This window comes from Mobula birostris, chromosome 12 (genome assembly GCF_030028105.1).
Source record: "Mobula birostris isolate sMobBir1 chromosome 12, sMobBir1.hap1, whole genome shotgun sequence".
Taxonomy (NCBI): Eukaryota; Metazoa; Chordata; class Chondrichthyes; order Myliobatiformes; family Myliobatidae; genus Mobula; species Mobula birostris.
The window spans coordinates 13,111,913-13,131,929 of NC_092381.1; the positions used below are offsets into that span (position 1 = coordinate 13,111,913).

The 20,017-nt window shown below is 42.4% G+C and overlaps 1 protein-coding gene across 1 annotated transcript in view; it reads left to right on the forward strand.

Moving 5' to 3' along the window:
- LOC140206432 (vitellogenin-like) overlaps nt 1–20,017 on the forward strand; it is a 175,324-nt gene that overhangs the window by 25,536 nt on the left and 129,771 nt on the right. Inside the window, exons 5-9 of the mRNA XM_072274801.1 lie at nt 70–231; nt 4,013–4,161; nt 9,135–9,285; nt 11,512–11,669; nt 16,361–16,526. Of these exons, the coding sequence (XP_072130902.1) occupies nt 70–231; nt 4,013–4,161; nt 9,135–9,285; nt 11,512–11,669; nt 16,361–16,526 (786 nt within the window). The remainder of the gene's footprint in view (nt 1–69; nt 232–4,012; nt 4,162–9,134; nt 9,286–11,511; nt 11,670–16,360; nt 16,527–20,017) is intronic.

A 20,017-nucleotide genomic window follows, 5' to 3' on the forward strand; every position in this document is an offset into this window, starting at 1 on the left:
GGACAGGTGTTGATGGTGTTCTCCCCTTGTTGAAATGTATGTGCAGTGACCAACTGCTTTTCTGCCTAGAATGGATTGGAAGGCGTCTGTCTCACGAGTTACACCATCCAAGAAAACAAGAAAGCCAAGCATATTACCATCACAAAGTCCAAGGATCTGAATGCCTGCGAGGAAAAGATCTCAGAGTCTAAGGGCAGTGATTACTTCCAGCAATGCGAAACCTGCCAAATGGTAAATGTATGGTGCTGTTTAATCAAAGAGAAAAGAAGCATGCAAATACATATCAATTATCAAAGTTCAATTCCCAACTCAGTAGGCAACTTTCTCCTCCCCTGAGTCTGATGTTCATCAGCCACAGAATGGTTTAACACAGAAACAGGTCCTTTGGCCCATCACTTCTAAGCTGTAGAAATTACAATGTGGGATAGAAAAGGCATGTACAAAAGGGCAGTGTTATAACGGTCATGGTGGAGTTCAATATGCAGGTGGATTGGGAAAATCTGGTTGGTGCTGGATCCCAAGAGAAGGAATTTATGGAATGTCTACAAGATGGCTTTATAGAACAGCTTGTGGTTCATCCCACTAGGCGAATGGCAATTCTAAACTGGGTATTATGTAGTGACCAAGATTTGATAATGGAGCTTAAGGTAAAGGACCCCTTAGGAGAAAAATAATCACAATATGATAGAATTCACCCTGAAAGGGAGAAGCTAAAATTGGATGAATCGGGGGTGCAGTAAAAGTAGATACCGAGGGACGAAAGAGGAACTGGTAAAGCAAAGGAACCCTGTGCATGCCTGCACCCTATGTCGTATTGCCTTATTGTAGACACAAGAGACTGCAGATGCATAAAATATGGAGCAACTGGAAAAAAAGCACTGGAGGAACTCAGTGGGTCAGGCAGCATCCATGGAGAGAAATGGATTATCAATGTTTTGGGCTCTCTAATATCTCAACCCAAAAATGTTGGCTGTCCATTTCCCTCCGTAAACACAAGAAATTTTGCAGATGCTGGCAATCACAAGCTACACACAAAATGCTGGATGATCTCAACAGGTCAGGCAATATCTGTGGAGAGGAATTAACAGTTGACATCTTGGGTCAAGACTCATCGTCAGAGTCAGCTCTAGGCCTGAGAAGTCGACTGTTTATCCCTCTCCATGAATGTGGCCCTGACCGACTGGCTTCCTGCAGCAATTTGCGCGTGTTCGTCGGAATTCAGCTTCTTTGAAGATTTCCCTAGGAAGTTCTGTTTAGCCAAGAGTTAATATGGGGATGGACAGATTGATTGTGGACAGTTTTGCAGTGGGATTCCAGAAGGCGTGTGGGATGTGCATATGCAAGTTAGTCTGCAGCCGCATTGAATAAGAGGCACTTTCGTGGGGTGTGGTGGTTGATAGCCATTTTTCAGACTGAAAGGACTACGCTACGAGAATTATAGAGTCATAGAGCACTAAAGCACAGAAGCAGGCCCTTCAGCCCAGCTAGTCTATTCTGACTATTAATCTACCTAGTCCCATCAGCCAACACCTTGACAATAGCACTCCCATCCATGTACTTATCCAAACTTCTCTTAAATATTGCAATCAAACCCACATCCACCATTTCCACAAGCTGGTCCTTCCACACTCGCACCAACCTCTGAGTGAAGGAATTTTCCCTAAGGTTCCCCTTCAGTACTTCACCTTTCACCCTTAAACCATGACCTCCAGTTCTAGTCTTATTCAACCTCAGTGGAAATAGCCTGCTTGCACTTACTCTATCTGCACCCCTCATAATTTTGTGTATCTCCAACAAATTTCCTCTCAATCTTCTACACTCAGGGAATAAAGTCTTAACCTATTTCAACCTTTCCCTATAACTCAGGTCCTCAACTCCCAGCAACATCTTTGCTCGGTGAAGACAGGTTGCCTTCCCCATAATTAAAGGCTGATTAGATTAAAATATAGATGAAATGAAAGAAAATAACAGGTCATGATAGGAAAACCTAGATCAAGGCCAATAAATTGCAACCAATTTACTTCAAACCCGAAAAAATACAAGGGGATATTGAATTGGAATTGAAGTCAGTTTATTATTGTAACATGCACAAGGATAGAGTTAAGATCTTGTCTTACATATTGTTCATCAGACTACTACATTAATGCATTGAACAGTAAAACAAAAATGCTACAGCTACAGAGAAAGTGCAGTGCAGGCAGACAATAGGTGCCAGGTCGTAACGAGGTAGATTGTGAGGTCAAGAGTCCATCTCACCATACTAGGGAATCATTTAATACAGCAATATAGGAGCTGTGGAGAGGGGCAGGGAGGAAAAGGAGGAATCAAAGTAGATTAAACTGCCCTGATAAGCCGGCTTCAATGAGCTCAAGTCCTTTTCCAAATCACTTGTAGTGTTCATAGAGTCTGGACGTGCACCAAGAAGACAACAGTGAACATAGAACACAGAACATTACAGCACAGGAACAGGCTCTTCGGCCCTGAATACCATAAGACATAGGAGCAGAATTAGGCCATTTCCTGTAAATATTTCCTACTCAGAGCAATGGTTGTTCTGTGCAGCTGTTAAAAAAAAAGATGGAACGTTGCCTAGAACCATCAAACATTCTTCATACTGTAGGTTGGGCCTTTCATCGCCGGGATCATCCTCCAGACACGTTCCAATGTCAGCACATGCTTTCTTAGTTAATTGACCCAAAATTGCTTACAATACTTCAAGTGCAGTCTGACCAAGGCCTTACAAAGCCTCAGTATTACATCCTTGCTTTTATACTCTAGATCTCTCAAAATGAATGCTTAACATTGCATTTACCTTCCTTACTACCCAACTTAGCCTGCAAGTTGACCTTTAGGGAATCCTGCATGAGATCTCCCAGGGCTCTTTGCACTTGTGCCAACCACGATACCTTTCCAAACTGATCCCATTTGCCTGCACATGTTCCATGTCCCACAATCCCCTGCCTGTTCATGTGCCTGTCTAGATACCCCTTAAAAACTGGTATCAAATCTGCTTCCATTCCATGCACCCATCCATAGAACCATAGAACATTACAGCACAGAAACAGGCCTTTTGGCCCTTCTTGGCTGTGCCGAACCATTTTTCTGCCTAGTCCCACTGACCTGCACCTGGACCATATCCTTCCACACACCGCTCATCCATATACCTGTCCAAGTTTTTCTTAAATGTTAAAAGTGAGCCCGCATTTACCACTTCATCTGGCAGCTCATTCCACACTCCCACCACTCTCTGTGTGAAGAAGCCCCCCCAGTGTTCCCTTTAAACTTTTCCCCCTTCACCCTCAACCCATGGCCTCTTTTTTTTCTCCCCTAGCCTCAGTGGAAGAAGCCTGCTTGCATTCACTCTATCTATATCTATACCCATCATAATTTTATGTACCTCTATCAAATCTCCCCTCATTCTTCTACGCTCCAGGGAATAAAGTCCCTCTCTTTATATAAAAAAAAATTCCCCCATTAACTTAAAGCTATGCTCTAAAGAATGTGCTGAAGGTCCTCATTGAGAGAAACCATGCAGTAGTATTTCCCTTCACCACAGTTAGCTGAAAATTCTGCCAAGTTCAACTTCCATTCACTTCAATAGAAGTAATCTTGGATCCCATTCTGATTCAAGTCACCAGACAACAAGAAAACAGTCAGTGAAGGGGCAGAGATGAAAATGTTAGCTTTGTTTGTCATTTGTACACCAGAATATCGAAACATACTGTGAAATGCGTCGTTTCCATCAGTGACCAACACAACCTGAGTATATGCAGGAAAGTGTTGCCACGTTTCCGGCGCCGTCATGGCAGCTCACAACTCACTAATCTGTAAGTGGGAGGAAAGTGAGCACACAAAGGGTCAGGGGGAAAACGTACAAATTCCTTACAGACAGTGGTGGGAATTGAATCCAGACTGCCGGCACTGTAAAACATTACACTACCATCCCGTCCACAGTGATTGCACTTTCAGTGATCTAAGTGAAGCTAAATAACACACGTCTCTCTTTATGTAGAAAGGCAAGAATCTCCGAAGTTTTTCCACGTATACCTACATCTTGACAAGTGTGGAGCAGGGAGCGGAGGTTGCTGAAGTTGTCAGCAAAGAATCCCATCAGTTCACACCATTTAATGAGCTCGATGGTGTAGCCAGCACTGACTCAAGGTGAATGTAAAAATGAGAATTTCTTATTTTGGGGTATGAAGCCTGAATCTTGTTATCACAAGACCATAAGACATAAAAGTAGAATTAGACCATTTGGCCCATTGAGTCTGCTCCACCATTTATCATGATTGATTCATTTCACTCTGAATCCCATTCCCCTGCCTTCTCCCCCAAACCTTTCAATCTATCAACCACTAACTTAAATGCACCCAGTGACTTGGTCTCCTCAGTCTCCTGTGGCAATGAGTTCCACAGATTCACCACTCTGTGGCTAAAGAAATCCCTCCTTATCTCCATTCTAAGTGAACGTCCCTCTATTATAAGTCTGTGCCCTCTGGTCCTAGATTCCCCTTCTATACAAAGCATCCCCTCCACATTAACTCTATCTAAGCCTTTCAACATTCAATAGGTTTCAATGTGATAAGCCTCATTCTTATAAATTCCAGTGAAAAAAAGGTGAAAGCTCCTTTATTGAAATCTCTCTCTCTCCAACCTGCATTTTTGAACGTCTTCTTCGAACATAGAACATACATAGAACAATACAGCACAGAACATATTCTTCAGCCCACAATGCTCTGTTGACTTTTTAAACGAAAACAGAAGGTCAATCTATCCCTTCCCTTCGGAGATACAAGAGACTGTGGATACTGGAATCTGGAGCAAAAGATGTACAGTGTTTAGTGTGAATGCACCATAAGCTTGTTTAATGAGACTGTTCGAACAATCTATAAATATGTTTAAGGATTTATATGCAGACATTAAGAGGCTCAATATTCTCACGTGAATGAAGATGGATGCCAAGCCATTGATAGTCACTGAAATCTTTGTACAGGAGGAACTGAACAAACCTTTCAAACATTTATGGTTGTATTTGCAGTAGATGATCATCAAATTCTAAAACCTACTTGGAATGCATCTGACTATGAAGCTTGGGTACTGATAAGCCAACTCAGACAGCAGCCAATACAAAGCAAAAGGCAGGATCTGCTGGTGGCTACCCATTTCATTTTGACATCCCATTCCCATTCTGACATGTTCGTCCATAGCCTCCTTTACTGTCCTGATGAGGCCAAGCTCAGATTGGAGGAGCAATAACTCACATTCCATAGCCTCTATAGAGGGGTAGCCTTTAACATGATAACATGAACATCAATTTCTCTTTACCCTCCAGTAATTGCTTCCCTCACACCCCTTTCCCTTCTCCCTGTTCTTTCTTTATCCATTCCTTATTCTGATTAACCCGTCATCTTTTCTGTTCTCTTCACCTGCCCATCACCTCTCTCTGGTTCCCCTCCTTCTTCCCTTTCTCTCATGGTCCATTGTCCTCTCCAATTAGATTCCTACTTCTTCAGCCCTTTACCTCTTCCATTTATCACCTCTCAGCTTCTTATGTCATCCCCTCCCTCCCCATCCACCCACCTAGAGCAGAATCTGACCACACAGTCATGAATGTTCCTGTGGAGCACCCAGGTTTATAATGATCATGGTAGAGGTGTTGTTGCCTATCCTTACTGACTGTGGTCTTAGGTCAGGAGATCAAGGATCTTGTAACAGAGGGTGGCATTGACTCCCAAGGGTTTGGAGTATTGTGATCAGTTTGCTTGCAATAATAGCACTGGAAATTGTGTTATCTTTAGTGTCTTTGCTGTCCAGATGCTCCAGAGATGAATGTAGGACAGGGAGATGATGTCCATCATTGATCTGTTTTGGCAGTAAGGGAATTGCAGTATCAAGGTTGTCTGGAAAGCTGGAATTGATACGTGTCATGAACCAGCCTCTTGAAGCACTTCATGATGCTGGATGTCATAGTTAAGCAAACTCAGATAGAAAACATAGAAAACCTACAGCACAATACAGGCCCTTCAGCTCACAATGCTGTGCCGAACATGTACTTACTTTAGAAATTACCTAGGGTTACCTATAGCCCTCGATTTTTCAATATCTTTCTGATATTGCCACAATGGAGACCTCATGGATTTGACATTAACCAGCCTCCGCAATCCACGTGACGATAGATATCCACACAAAATTCCACGCACACCGCCTCCTTGAAATTCAAGACACAAGAGACTGCAGATGTTAGAGTCTGCTGGTGGAAATCCAGAAGCTCGAGCAGCATCTGTGAGGGTCCTGATGCAGAGTTTCAATCTGAAATTTCAATAATTCCTCTTCCTCCCCAACACATCATTGGCACCAGCCTACCTACCACCAAGGACGGATATACAGAAAGTTGCCGGAAAAGGTCCAGTAACTTCGTGAAGGATCCCATCCACCTTGCTCATGGACTGTTCGTCACACTCCCATTAGGGAGGGCTCTACGTGGCATCCACACTAGGACTATCAGACTCAAAATCAATTACTTTCCCCAAGCAGTATGGCTGATCAACACCTCCACCCACTAACCCACCCCTCCACATCCCCAACCACCACTACTTCAGAATCTGAATCAGGTTTATTATCACTGACATGTGACATGAAATTTGTTAACTTAGCAGCAGCAGTTCAATGCAATACATGATATAGAAGAAGAAAAAAAGAAAAAATAATAAATAAATTACAGTATATGTACAATGAATTGATTATAAATCATACAAAAACAGAAATAATATATATTTAAAAAGTGAGGTAGTGTTCACGGGATCAATATCCATTTAGGCAGAGGGGTAAAAGCTTTATCATTTCCTGTCAGTCACTTTATGTGCAGACACTCCTGTGCCTAGTGTCACTTAACGGACGTTCAATCAATCTATGTACAGGCATACTAGTTAACCTACATATTTGTCTTTATTGTGCTTTTTATTATTATTGTGTTCTATTCCTTATTTTGTTCTTTTCTGTGTGCTGCATCAGATATAGAGTAACAATTATTTCATTCTCCTTTACACATGTGTACTGGAAATGACATTAAATTATCTTGAATGATGACGCTGCTTGATCTGTTGAGTTCCTCCTGCAGATTGGATTTTTTTGCACCTCATTGAGATTGTCTCATGATAAAGTTGCCAAGACATAAAAATACCAATTTATCTCCCAAGCTGGTGGGACAATTTCCCTGTAATAACAGCGACAGTGGAAAGTGTTAAAAAGATGTAGGTTTGAAGTAATCAATGGCTGGAGTCTACTCAGGGGCACGTGTGGACAATAATATAAAGAATTTCCATTATAGATGCTAAAATAAGCATCTTATTAAATGGAGTTACAAAGTACATATACCCAAAGTACCATAAGGCAATATAATAGAAGTTCTCGTGATGAAAAGTTCATCATGAGAACTTCAATTATCTCTGAATAATAACATAGTAGCTTTTGTTTGTAGACCATAATACCATAAGACACAGGAGCAGGATTAGGCCGTTTGGCCCTTCAAGTCTTCTCCTCTATTTCATCTTGGCTGATATACTATCTTCTTCAATCCATTTCTCCTGCTTTCTCCCCGTTACTTTTGAAGCCCTTATTAATCAAGAACCTATCAACCTCCACTTTAAATATACCAAGTGATTTGACCTCCACAGCAGTCTGTGGCAATGAATTGTCAATATTTTTCTCTATAGACCTGGCAATGATGAAGGATCAAGAAGCTAGATGAACAAGAGGTCTGCTCAGGACTACTAAGTGCACAGATGAAGTCTATTAGAATATTTTAAAAAAGGTAGAGATAGCTTTTTAGTGTTAGGTAACAGCATTCCAAATGCCCTGAGATAAAGCATGCAGCTTCATACATCAGCAAAAAGTTCACAATAGGCCCATGTATTCCCCTCCACCATTCACTCATGACTGATTTTATTTTCTTCTCAAACTCATTCTCCCAATTTCTCCCTGTAATCCTTAACCCCCTTACCAATCAATCTCTGTGTTAAATATATCCAGTGGCTTAACCTCCACAGCTACCTGTGGCAATAAGTTCCACAGATTTACCACCCTTTGACTGAAGAATTTCCTCTTCATCTCACTTCTAAAGGGACGTGCTTTTATTCTGAGGCTGTGCTTTCAGATCCTAGACTTTCCTATTACTGGAAACATCCTCCCCACATCCACTTTATCCAAGCCTTTCAGCTTCTGGTAGATTTAAACAAAATCCCCGTCTCATCCTTCTGAACTCCACTGACTACAGACCTAGAGCCACTAAGTTCTCCTCATAACCCTTCAATTCCCTGGATGATTGGTGTGAACCTCCTCTGGGCCTCCAAGGTCAGTGCATCTTCCTTATACAAAAGGCCCAAAATTGCCCACAATATTATCATGACTATAATGAAAAGTAAGGAATAAGTGCTGCAATTCTTTTAAAGCAGAAAGAGTGGATGAGAGAAAAATTTTACAGTGGTACAATTATACCTACTTACACCTGTCACCCCTACTGGAGCATACAGTAGGTTGCCGACAACAGCTTAGCAGAGTCCTCTGTCTTGGATCAGTCATTGGGTGAAGATCCTTTCTCTCCCAGGAATAAGATCATTGGAGCTTCTATTTCTGTAGTACTGAGTTTTTGTGCGATGGGATTGCTAGCCTAATGCGCAACCCTTCTCTTTTTGCAGCCGTGCTTCGGGCTATCATGGAATGGTTACATTGCTACAAGAAGCAGTTTTAAAATCCTAGCTATAGTATACCTGAAAATGCCCTTCAGTCCTTTGTATGCTGTACTTTAGCCAAACTCAATACTACCAAAGACTATAAGTGAGCAAGTAATGTGACAATTTATTAAAAGAATTGATGTGCACCATGGAGAAGGAAAGGCTTAGAGGGATATAATACTTACCAAATGCAGGCAGATGGATCTAGATTAGATAGACATTTTGGATTGGAAGGGTTTAGAATGACATGGGCCGTATACAGGTAAGTGGGATTAGCTCTGTGGGAATCATGGTTGGCATGGACCAGATGGGCTGAAGAGCCTATTTCAATGCTATGTTGCTCTACGACTTTACGACTCTGTTTTCCGCTCTCACTAAGGAGCTTGTCTTTGATTTTGGAAATAGGCAACACCTCTACTTGTTGGATTTCAAAAATGAGTCATTACCCGTGCCCATAAACTCGATGGAAAAGAGAGGAGGTCTGAAATACCAGTTTTCTAATGAGCTGATGCAAATGCCAATGCAGTTTGTCAAGCCCTCATATAGTGACTCCAAGGTAAGTGTGACTGTGTCCCAGTTATTCCACTGAAAATTTCTATATTCACCTTCTCCATGATTTTGCCTAAGTCAGTATCTGGGAGTTCCTCCAGCACAAGGCCTTTGCAGTTCCAACCTCTTGGACATTCTGGCCTCCATCAATAGCAGCCATGACTTCAGCAGCATGGCTCATAGGCATCCAACACATCACAGGCTTTTCCCTCTCTTTTCCTCTCAAGACCCGTTTGCTTGCCAGGCTTATATCAGTTGTCTCAAAAGGCTCTAGAACAGAACACTTCAGCCCTGATGATGTGCTGACCCCTTAACCCACTCTAAAATCAATCTCCCACATAGGCCTGAATTTTGCTCTCACTTGTGTGCATATCTAAAAGCTTCTTAAATGTCTCTAATATATCTGCCTCTAGCAGCACGTCCCATGCACCCACCACACTCTATATTATCCCTCTCAACTCCATTCTCCAACCCTCTTCCTGTAATCTTTGATCCCCTTACTAATCAAAAACCTATCAACCTCCACTTCAAATATATCATGACCTGGTCTACAGAGCATCTGTGGCAATGAATTCCATAGATTCACCATTCTCCTCATCTCTATTCTAAAGGGACATCAGAGATTGTGCCCTGTGGTCCAAGACTTCCTCACGAGAGGAAACATCCTCTCCACATCCACCTTATCTCTGCCTTTCAATATTTGATAGGTTTCAATGAGATCCCCTCTCATTCTTGTAAACTCCAGCGAGTACAGGCCCAGAGCCATCAAAGACCCCTCATATTTTAACCCTTTCATTCCCAGGATCATTGTCATGAACTTCCTCAGGATCCTCTCCAGTGCTGGCATATCCTCTCTCAAAACTGCTCACCATATTCTTTTTGGGTCAGTAATGACCTTATTAAACAAAGGAACAGGTTCAATGCGGTAAATAGCCTACTAATGCTACTAATAAGCATTTTGGTACATGCATACAGTATGTCCCAGTATTTTAGCTTTTGTGGATGGAGCCTCAGTTTTTGATGAAGCTTAGAATTCATGGGTGTCTGTTATTTTTGATATTTGTTCTAGAGTCGTATAGTATTACAGCACAGAACAGGCCCTTTGGCCCATTTAGTCTGTGCCAAAATATTCTGTCTAGTCCCATCGACCCGCACATGAGTCATAGTCCTTCAAACCTCTCTCATCCATGTATTTATCTAAAGTTCTGTTAAATGTTGCATTGGACTAACATCCATCACTTCTGCTGGCAGCTGGCTCCACACTCTCTCCAGCCTCTGTATGAAGAACTTTCCCCCTCGTTCCCCTTAAAATATTTCTCCTTTCACCCCTAACCTATCACACCTAGATCTGGTCTCACCCTATCTCAGTGGACAAAAGCCTGCTTGTTTTTACCCAATCTATACTCCTCAAAATTTTATGTAGCTCTCAAATCTCTTCTAATTCTCCTGTATTCCAGCCTACACAATCTTTCTCTATAACTCAGGTTCTCAAGGCTGGGCAACATCCTTGTCAATTCTCTCTGCACTCTTTCAGTCCTGTCGATATATTTCCTGTAGGTTGGTGACCAGAACTGCCCGCAATACTCCAAATTAGGCCTCACCAATGTCTTATACAACTTCAACATAACATCTCATCTCCAGTGCATTCTGTGGTACTTACACTGTACTATAAAATTCTACAGATTTTCTCTTCTCCATCAATCCAAAGTAAATTTTGAAGTAAATTTATTATCAAAGTATATATGTATCAGCATATAATGTCAGGCCTGCACATGCTGGCACCTCCCAGTCTCCAGCCAGCTAATAGGAGTCACCTGCCACTCATTTCTAACGCATCTCCTACAGCCCATTTTACCCAGCTCTTATCCACGGTCCTGGTTCACTCATACGGACTAGCTAGTCTCAAACAATTGCTCCAAGCCTTCAGTTACCTTGTCATGTTAAGTATCCATTCCCTTTTGTCTCATGCACCCCCCCCCCACCCATGGCTTGTTATTTTGCAGGGTTTTTTTAATGATCACTTACTGCTAAATCATCTCCACTGCTCTGCACTTTAGTCAAGCTTCCTCTACATTTCCTGACAATATACTACCTTGAAATTCATTTTTGTATGGCATTCACAGTAAAACAAAGAATACAATAGAATCAGTGGTTCCAAACATTTTAATGGAGATGGAGATGATCCCCTCACATTCACGGTCCTGAACGTATGCTCCCTTGGTTTGCTTGACAGGTTACCAAGATGCTGGAAGAGTTGGTGCAAAAGAACCAGGTCAAAGTGCATCCTGATACTCCCCAGATGTTCCTGTATCTGTCCCAGCTGCTGCACTCAGCAAACCTGGCCAACCTTCAAAGCCTGTGGGATAAGAACGCAAACAAACACAGTAACAGGTGAAAATGGGCGATGAAGCGGGGAGAGAGGGTGAAAATTGGTGCGGCACAGGTAAAGGCAACAAACGTCTGTTGGAGGAACTCTGTAAGTGAGGTGTCGAACAAAAGTGTTGACTATTCTTTCCCCTCCACAAATGCTGTCCTCTCAAAGTTCCTCCAACAGAATGTATGTTGCTCCAGATTCAGAATCTGCAGTCACTTGTGACATCAAAGACCAATTAAACATCCTTACTCAAGTTTCCTCGGGATACTGGAGCTGAGCACTGTAATGTGATGGGGTCACACACACTATGATTTATTTGTGCATGGAAGCCAGGAGACCAAGAGGACAGACTCTCTCAGGGTCTGCATGCTCTCTCTCTCTGTAACTCTACAGGCTTCCTGCAGGGGTTCCAGTCTCCTCCCATATCCCAAAGCCATGAAAGTTGGTAAGTGAATTCGCCGAGCAAATCAGATGACACTTACCATTTGGGGCAGCACGGTAGACTATGCGGCACCATGGAATCGTAGCGGTTAGCGCGATGCTATTACAGCTTGAGGTGTCGGAGTTCCGAGTTCAATTCCAGCATCCTCTGTAAGAAAGATTGTACATTCTTCCAGTGTGTGTGCGTGTGAGTTTCCTCCAGGTGCTCTGGTTTCCTCCCACAGTCCAAAGCCATACTGGTTAATAGGTTAATTGTTCATTGTAAATTGCCCTGTGTTAAGGCTAGTGTTAAATAGGTGGGTCAGTGGGCTTGAACGAGCCTGTTCCACACTGTGTCTCTAAATAAAAAATACAATAAAAATCCATTCTGTGTGGGTGAGTCATAAAATGTCAGGACAATTGATGGAAATATGGGAAAATGTAATGGGGATAGAGTGCATGGATGCTTGAGATTTGGGACAGGTCCATGGTGTGGACTTACGACTCAGTATTTAGTCATACTTTATTGATCCCGGGAGAAATTGGTTTTCGTTACAGTTGCACCATAGATCATTAAATAGTAATAAAACCATAAATAATTAAATAGTAATATGTGAATTATGCCAGGAAATAAGTCCAGGACCAGCCTATTGGCTCAGGGTGTCTGACCCTCCAAGGAAGGAGTTGTAAAGTTTGATGGCCACAGGCAGGAATGACTTCCTATGACACTCTGTGTTGCATCTCGGTGGAATGAGTCTCTGGCTGAATGTACTCCTGTGCCCAACCAGTACATTATGTAGTGGATGGGAGACATTGTCCAAGATGGCATGCAACTTGGACAGCATCCTCTTTTCAGACACCACCGTCAGAGAGTCCAGTTCCATCCCCACAACATCACTGGCCTTACGAATGAGTTTGTTGATTCTGTTGGAATTCTGTCCCACTAACCTGCACTCAGCCCATAACCTTCTATTCCATTCCTGTTTGTTGATTTCATCATAACCTCACTGTGCTGTACTCCTTGCCTCTATTTATGAAGCTCAGGATCCCCTCAGCTTTTTTAAATTGCCTTCTCAACATGCCCTGTACTTATAACTTACTGTGCGTATCTACCTCCAGATCTGAATGGAGCTCTCTAGTTTATCTTGCTTCTTCACCGTCCTAATGTAGGTGCTTGGAGCACCTTGCCAGGCCTGGTGGTAGAGACAGATCCATTCAGAGCGTTTGAGAAACTCTAAGGCAGGCACGTGAATGAAATAAAAATGGTGACCTAAGTAGAAAGGAAGGGTTAGATTGATCTTAGAGTAGGTTAAAGGGTCGGCACAACATTGTGGGCCGAAGAGCCTGTACAGTTCTATGTTCCAATATCAAATTGGAACATTTCACTTTCCACATCACTAAGTTTCCCTTGCCATTTACCTGCTCATTCCAGTAGCATGTCTATATCTCCTGAAGTCTTTTAACCATATAGCCATATAACCATATAACAATTACAGCACAGAAACAGGCCATCTCGGCTCTTCTAGTCCATGCCGAACTCTTACTCTCACCTAGTCCCACCGACCTGCACTCGGTCCATAACCCTCCATTCTTTTCCTGTCCATATATCTATCCAATTTAACTTTAACCGACAACATCGAACCTGCCTCAACCACTTCTGCTGGAAGCTCGTTCCACACAGCTACCACCACTCCTTGAGTAAAGAAGTTGCCCCTCATGTTACCCCTAAACTTTTGCCCTTTAACTCTCAACTCATGTCCTCTTGTTTGAATCTTCCCCTCTCTATGGAAAAATCCTATCCACGCCAACTCTATCTATCCCCATCATAATTTTAAATACCTCTATCAAGTCCCCCCTCAATCTTCTACGTTCCAAAGAATAAAGACCCAACTTGTTCAACCATTCTCTGTAACTTAGGTGATGAAACCCAGGTAACATTCTAGTAAATCTTCTCTGTACTCTCTCTATTTTGTTGATATCTTTCCTATAATTCGGTGACCAAAACTGTACACAATACTCCAAATTTGGCCTCACCAACGCCTTGTACAATTTCAACATTACATCCCAACTCCTATACTCAATGCTCTGATTTATAAAGGCCAGCATTCCAAAAGCTTTCTTCCCCACCCTATCCACATGAGATTCCACCTTCAGGGAACTATGCACCATTATTCCTAGATCCCTCTGTTCTTCTGCATTCTTCAATGCTCTACCATTTATCATGTATGTCCTATTTTGATTTAATTTTACTGTTGGGTCATCACAGTAGCACAACACTGTTACAGCTTGGGGCACTTTGGAGTTCGGAATACAATTCCAGTGTAACGCTACGACAGCATCAAGAAACCAGGTTCAATTGCCACCGTTGTCTGTGTGCCCTCTCAGCGACACTGTGGGTCTACACTGGGTGCTCTGATTTCCTCCCACAGTCCAAATTCATACCTGTTAATAGATTCATTGGCCATTGAAAATTGTCCTGTGATTAGGTCAGTGTTAAAAAAGTGAGATGCTGGGTGAGGCAGATCTTTGGGCCAGAAAGGCCTTTTCCACACTGTATCTCTAAATAAATAGACAGATAGATGGACAGATAGGCAGACAGATAGATAGATAGAGAAATAAATAAAATTATTAAATATTGCACTCACAGTTCACTACATTTTTGCATTTCCTGTCATCTTTAAATTTGAAAGTGGTGCTCAATAAAACACATCATTAGCATACAGAGAGAAAAGCACTGCCCCAGTGTCAACCCCAAGGAAACCTCACTGTACTTTTCCCTCCAGACCAAAGAGCAATCTCTCTGTTTTGTGCCATTAACAAGCTTTCTGTTCATGCCACCACAGACACTCTTATTCCATCTCCAGCAACTTCAAAGACAAGCCTAATAAATAAATAAAGTTGAGTTTACCGTCATATACACAACTAATCTATGCACTGGTGTAATAAAATAACTTCAGCAGCAGATAACATAGAACATTACCGCACAGTCCAGGCCCCTTTGGTCAATGATGTTGTGGCCTCTGCGTATGTGTTTCTGGTCTCCTGCTGCTTATTGTATTGTGTATATAGAAGGTGGATGTTGGGTAGCAGCACCATCGCAATGCAAGAAGCTACAGGTTTGACGTGTTGTACTTTCAAAGATGCTCTTTTGCACACCACAGTCATAACACTTAGTATTTGAGTTACTGTCACCTTCCTGCCAGCTTGAACCAGTCTGGCCATTCTCCTCTGATCCCTTTCATTAACAAGACATTTTCTCCAACAGAACTGCCACTCATTGAACGCTTTTTTTGTTTCTCACGGCATCCTCTGTAAACGCTAGAGACTGTTGTGTGTGAAAACCCCAGGAAATCAACAGTTTCTGAGATACTCAAATCACCCTATCAGACACCAACAAACATTTCACAGTCAAAGTCACTTAGATCACATTTCTTCCCCATTATGCTGTTTGGTCTGAACAACAACTGAACTTCTTGACCATGTGTGCATGCTTTTATGCTTTGAGTTGCTGCCAGATGATTGGCTGATTAGATACAGTCATTCCAGGACCCCCTGTGGATATCAAAATCCACAGATGCTCAAGTCCCTTATATAAAATAGCGTAGTATTTGCATATAACCTACGCACATCCTCCCGTATACTTTAAATCATCTCTAGATTACTTATAATGCCTAATACAATGTAAATGCTGTGTAAAATAGTTGTTATACTGTATTGTTTAGGGAATAATGAGGAGAAAATAAAAGTCTGTACATGTTCAGTACAGACGCAACCATCGTAGCTCTCCTGGGAACGCTAATGCTGCCTCGGCATCAGCCGATGCCAATTCTCCTGTGATCTTTAAGTTCTTGAGACTGTAGCTCTTCACCTAGCTAGCCAGCTATCCCTTACTAGCTTTAAACTCCCTCCTCCCGCTCACAACACAAGTAGTGAACGAACGAGATGCGAGGCGAACAATGCTCAGACAACGAGTGCTGGAGAGAGACTGAGGATCTGTGAAATGGTGGGAGGCTACAACAGGGCATGCCTACATGTCACTTCTTTCGTGTAGATTCAGTGTAGTGCTCAGCGCGCAGCAAATTCAAGTCTTGCTTTTTGGAACTTTCTGGAACTTTTTTCCGAATATTTTCGAGTCTGCGGTTGGTTGAATCCGCGGATGCAGAACTCGCTGATGGAGGGCCGACTGTATTTGCATTAACAAACAGGTGTTCAGGTGTACCTAATAAAGTGGCCACTGAATGGATGAACGGATGTACTCTGTCTCAAATCTGTTTTCCTTTGTATGTAGGCAGTGGATTCTGGACAGCATCTCCATCACTGCAACTCAAGATGCTATTCGATTCATCCGAAACAAAATTGAACAGGACGAACTTTCGCAGATCGAGGCAGCCCAAGCACTGTTTTTTGTCCTGCACTCCATCAAACCTGACTGTCACGGTGTGGACAATGCTACGGTAAATATTCACTTCTCTGCTCTTAGAGGACCAGGACCCCACCGGGACCCAAATCTGAGTTAACAACCCACTGTTCACAATATACTACACCCCTAGCTCTGCACCGGCACTGTCATTCATTGGTAGATAGGCTTATTATTGTCATATTTACCAAGGCAGAGTGAAAAATCTGTCTCACGTACGGTTCATACAGATCAATAGATTGCACATTGCATTGAGGTAGTACAAGGTAAAACAATAACAGAATGCAGAATAAATTGTTACAGTTACAGAGAAAGTCCAATAAAAATAGGCAGTAAGGTGCAAAGTCATAATGAGGTAAATTGTGAAATCAAAGAGTTCATTTTAACATACTAGGAACACAAGTCTGAGTTAACTCCCCACCATTCACACTAAGCTTGTTCATTGGATAATTGGCTTATCATTGTCACATGGACTGAGGTACAGTGAACAGCTTGTCTTACATACGGTTCATACAGATCAAATCATTAAACAATGTATTGAGGCAGAACAACGTAAAGCAATAACAACGCAGAATCAAATCACGGTGCACCCACACAACATATACCACACACAGCACATAAAACAAAATATTACCACAAATAAGTTAATAAAGTATAATTCAAAATGCTTGTAGTGTGCAGTACAGGCAAATTTTTAAATTATATTTTCTTAACTTATTAATGGTAATATTTTGTTTTATGTGCTGAGTTAACATAGAATTCCCCATTTTAGACGAATGACCCAGTCACTCAGAGGGTCTGGAATCATTAGAACTCTCTTCCTCAAAGGGAAATGGAAGAAGGTAGATAGATGCTGGTTAAACCAGAGGGGCAAGAGATTACAATCATAGATCATACAACATGTACTCGATGGTTACTTTATTCGGTATCTCCTATACCTAATAAACTGGCCACTGAGAGTATGTTTGTAGTCTTCTCCTGTATCTCATCCACTTCAAGGTTCAATGTGTTGTGCATTCAGAGGTGTTCTTCTGCACACCACTGTTGTAACACATAGTTATTTGAGTTACTGTTGCCTTTCCTGTCAGCTGTCAACTGGAACTGCCATTCACAGGACTTTTTTCTGGTTTTCCGCACCATTTTCTGTAAACTCCAGAGACTGCAGTGCATGAAAATCCCAGGAGATCAGCAGTTTCTGAGATAGTCAAACCACCCCGTCTGGCACCAAAAATCATTCCACGGTCAAAGTCACTTAGATCACATTTCTTCCCCATTTTGATGTTTAGTCTGAACAACAACTGAACCTCTTGACCACATCAGCATGCTTTTCTGCACTGAGTTGCCGCCACATGATTGACATTAAGGAGTAGGTGTACAGGTGTACCTAATAAAGTGGCCACTGAGTGGAGAATATTCCAGCACAGTATAGGCTCTTCAGCCCAAAATGTTGTGCTGACCTTATAAGCTAAGATCAATCGAACTCTTCGTTCCATTTTTCTTTATTATTCATGTGTCTATCTAAGAACCTCTTAAGTGCTCCTAACGTATTTGCCTCTACCTCTATTTGCACCCACCACTCTCAGCATAAAGAACTTAACTTTGATATCTGTCCCTATTATTTCATCCAGTCACCTTAAAATGATGCTTCTTGTATTAGCCATTTCCACCCTGGAAAAAAGTCCCTGGCTGTCCACTCAATCTGTGCCTCTTATTATCTTGTACTCCTCTATCAAGTCATCTGTCATCCTCCTTTGCTCCAAAGAGAAAAGTCTTCCTGACGAACCTATCGATCTTCTTGGCGCCAGCAGCTCTCACCCTGCTGCCCCAGCAGACTACTGCGTAGAATAGGATGCTGGCTCCCGCTGAGCCATAGAACATCTGCAGCATAGTACTGCAGACATTGAATGACCAGAACCTCCTCAGGAAGTATGGACAGCTCTGTCCCTTCTTGTGCAGAGCCCCTGTATTTTTAGTCCAGTCCAGTTTCTTGTCCAGGTGGGTTTCCAGGTATTCATAGTCCCAAATGACTTCCACATCTATTCTCTTGATGGAGATGGGAAATCAGGGTGTTTTCACCATCCTGAAGTCCACCACTAACTCCTTTGTCTCAGTGATCTTGAGCTGCAGGCGATTCAGCCCACACCACTCAACAAAGTTGTCCACCGCTCTACTGTGCTCAGCCTGTTGACCCCGGCTGATACGGCCCACAACTGTCGAAACGCCTGTAGGTGGCAGGTCTCTGAATTGTATATGAAGTCTGAGGTGTAGATGGTGAAGGGTCAACAGGCTGAGTACAGCAAAATAACAGCAAAACAAGCCCCTTTCATACCTCCCACCCATCCACGTACAGCGACAGTCCATAAGCTATAGGAGCAGAATTAGGCCATTCAGCCCATCAAGTCTGCTCTGCCATTCCATCATGGCTGATCCTGGATCCCACTCAACCCCATACACCTGCCTTCTTGCCATTTCCTTTGATGCCCTGGCCAATCAGGAAACTATCCACTTCTGCTTTAAGTATACCCATGGACTTGGCGTTCACTTACAGTCTGTGGCGGAGCATTCCACAAACTCACTACTCGCCAGCTAAAAAAGTTCCTCCTTACCTCTGTTCTAAAAGGTTACCTCTCAGTTTTGAGGCTGCGCCCTCTAGTTCTGGATACCCCCACCATAGGAAACATCTTCTCTACATCCACCCTATCTAGTCCTTTCAGTATTTGCAATGTTTCTGCGGGATCCCCCCACATTCTTCTAAATTCCAGAGAGTACAGGCCCAAAGCCAAGTGCTCCTCATATGTTAACCACTTCATTCCTGGAATCACCCTCGTGAACCTCCACTGGACTCTCTTCTCCCAAAACTGTTGACAATATTCCAAGTGTGGCCTGACCAAAGTCTTGAAAAGTTTCAGATTATCCCCTTGTTTTTATATTCTATTCCTCTTGAAATAAATCCCAACATTGCATTTGCCTTCTTTACCACAGACGCAAAATGTAAATTAATCTTCTGGGAGTCTTGCACGAGGACTCCTGAGTCCCTTTGCATGTTTGCATCTGATGTTTGAATTTTCTCCCCACTTAGATAATAATCTGCACTATTATTCCTTCTATCAAAATGCATTATCATACATTGCCCAACAATATATTTCCATCTGCCTCTTTTTGCCCATTCTTCCAATTTATCTAAGTCCTGCTGTAATCCCATTGCTTCCTCAGCACTACCTACCCCTCCACCTGTCTTGGTATCATCTGCAAACTTTGCCACAAGGCCATCAATTCCATTATTTAAATCACTGACAAACAAGGTGAAGCAGGCCTCAGCAGCATCATAGGTTCATTACAACTGATCCACAACATTCACAAGAAAAACGTAACTTATACAGCATTGTAAAAAGAACACAAAGGGAACAGAAACAAATTCATTGTTACATAAAGTGGTGACAGTGTTGCTACACTTGCATAATGGTTCGGCTTGTGTGGGTTGTTACTGGATTTGAATGGTCAAAGGGAAGTTGCTATTTAACCTAGCGG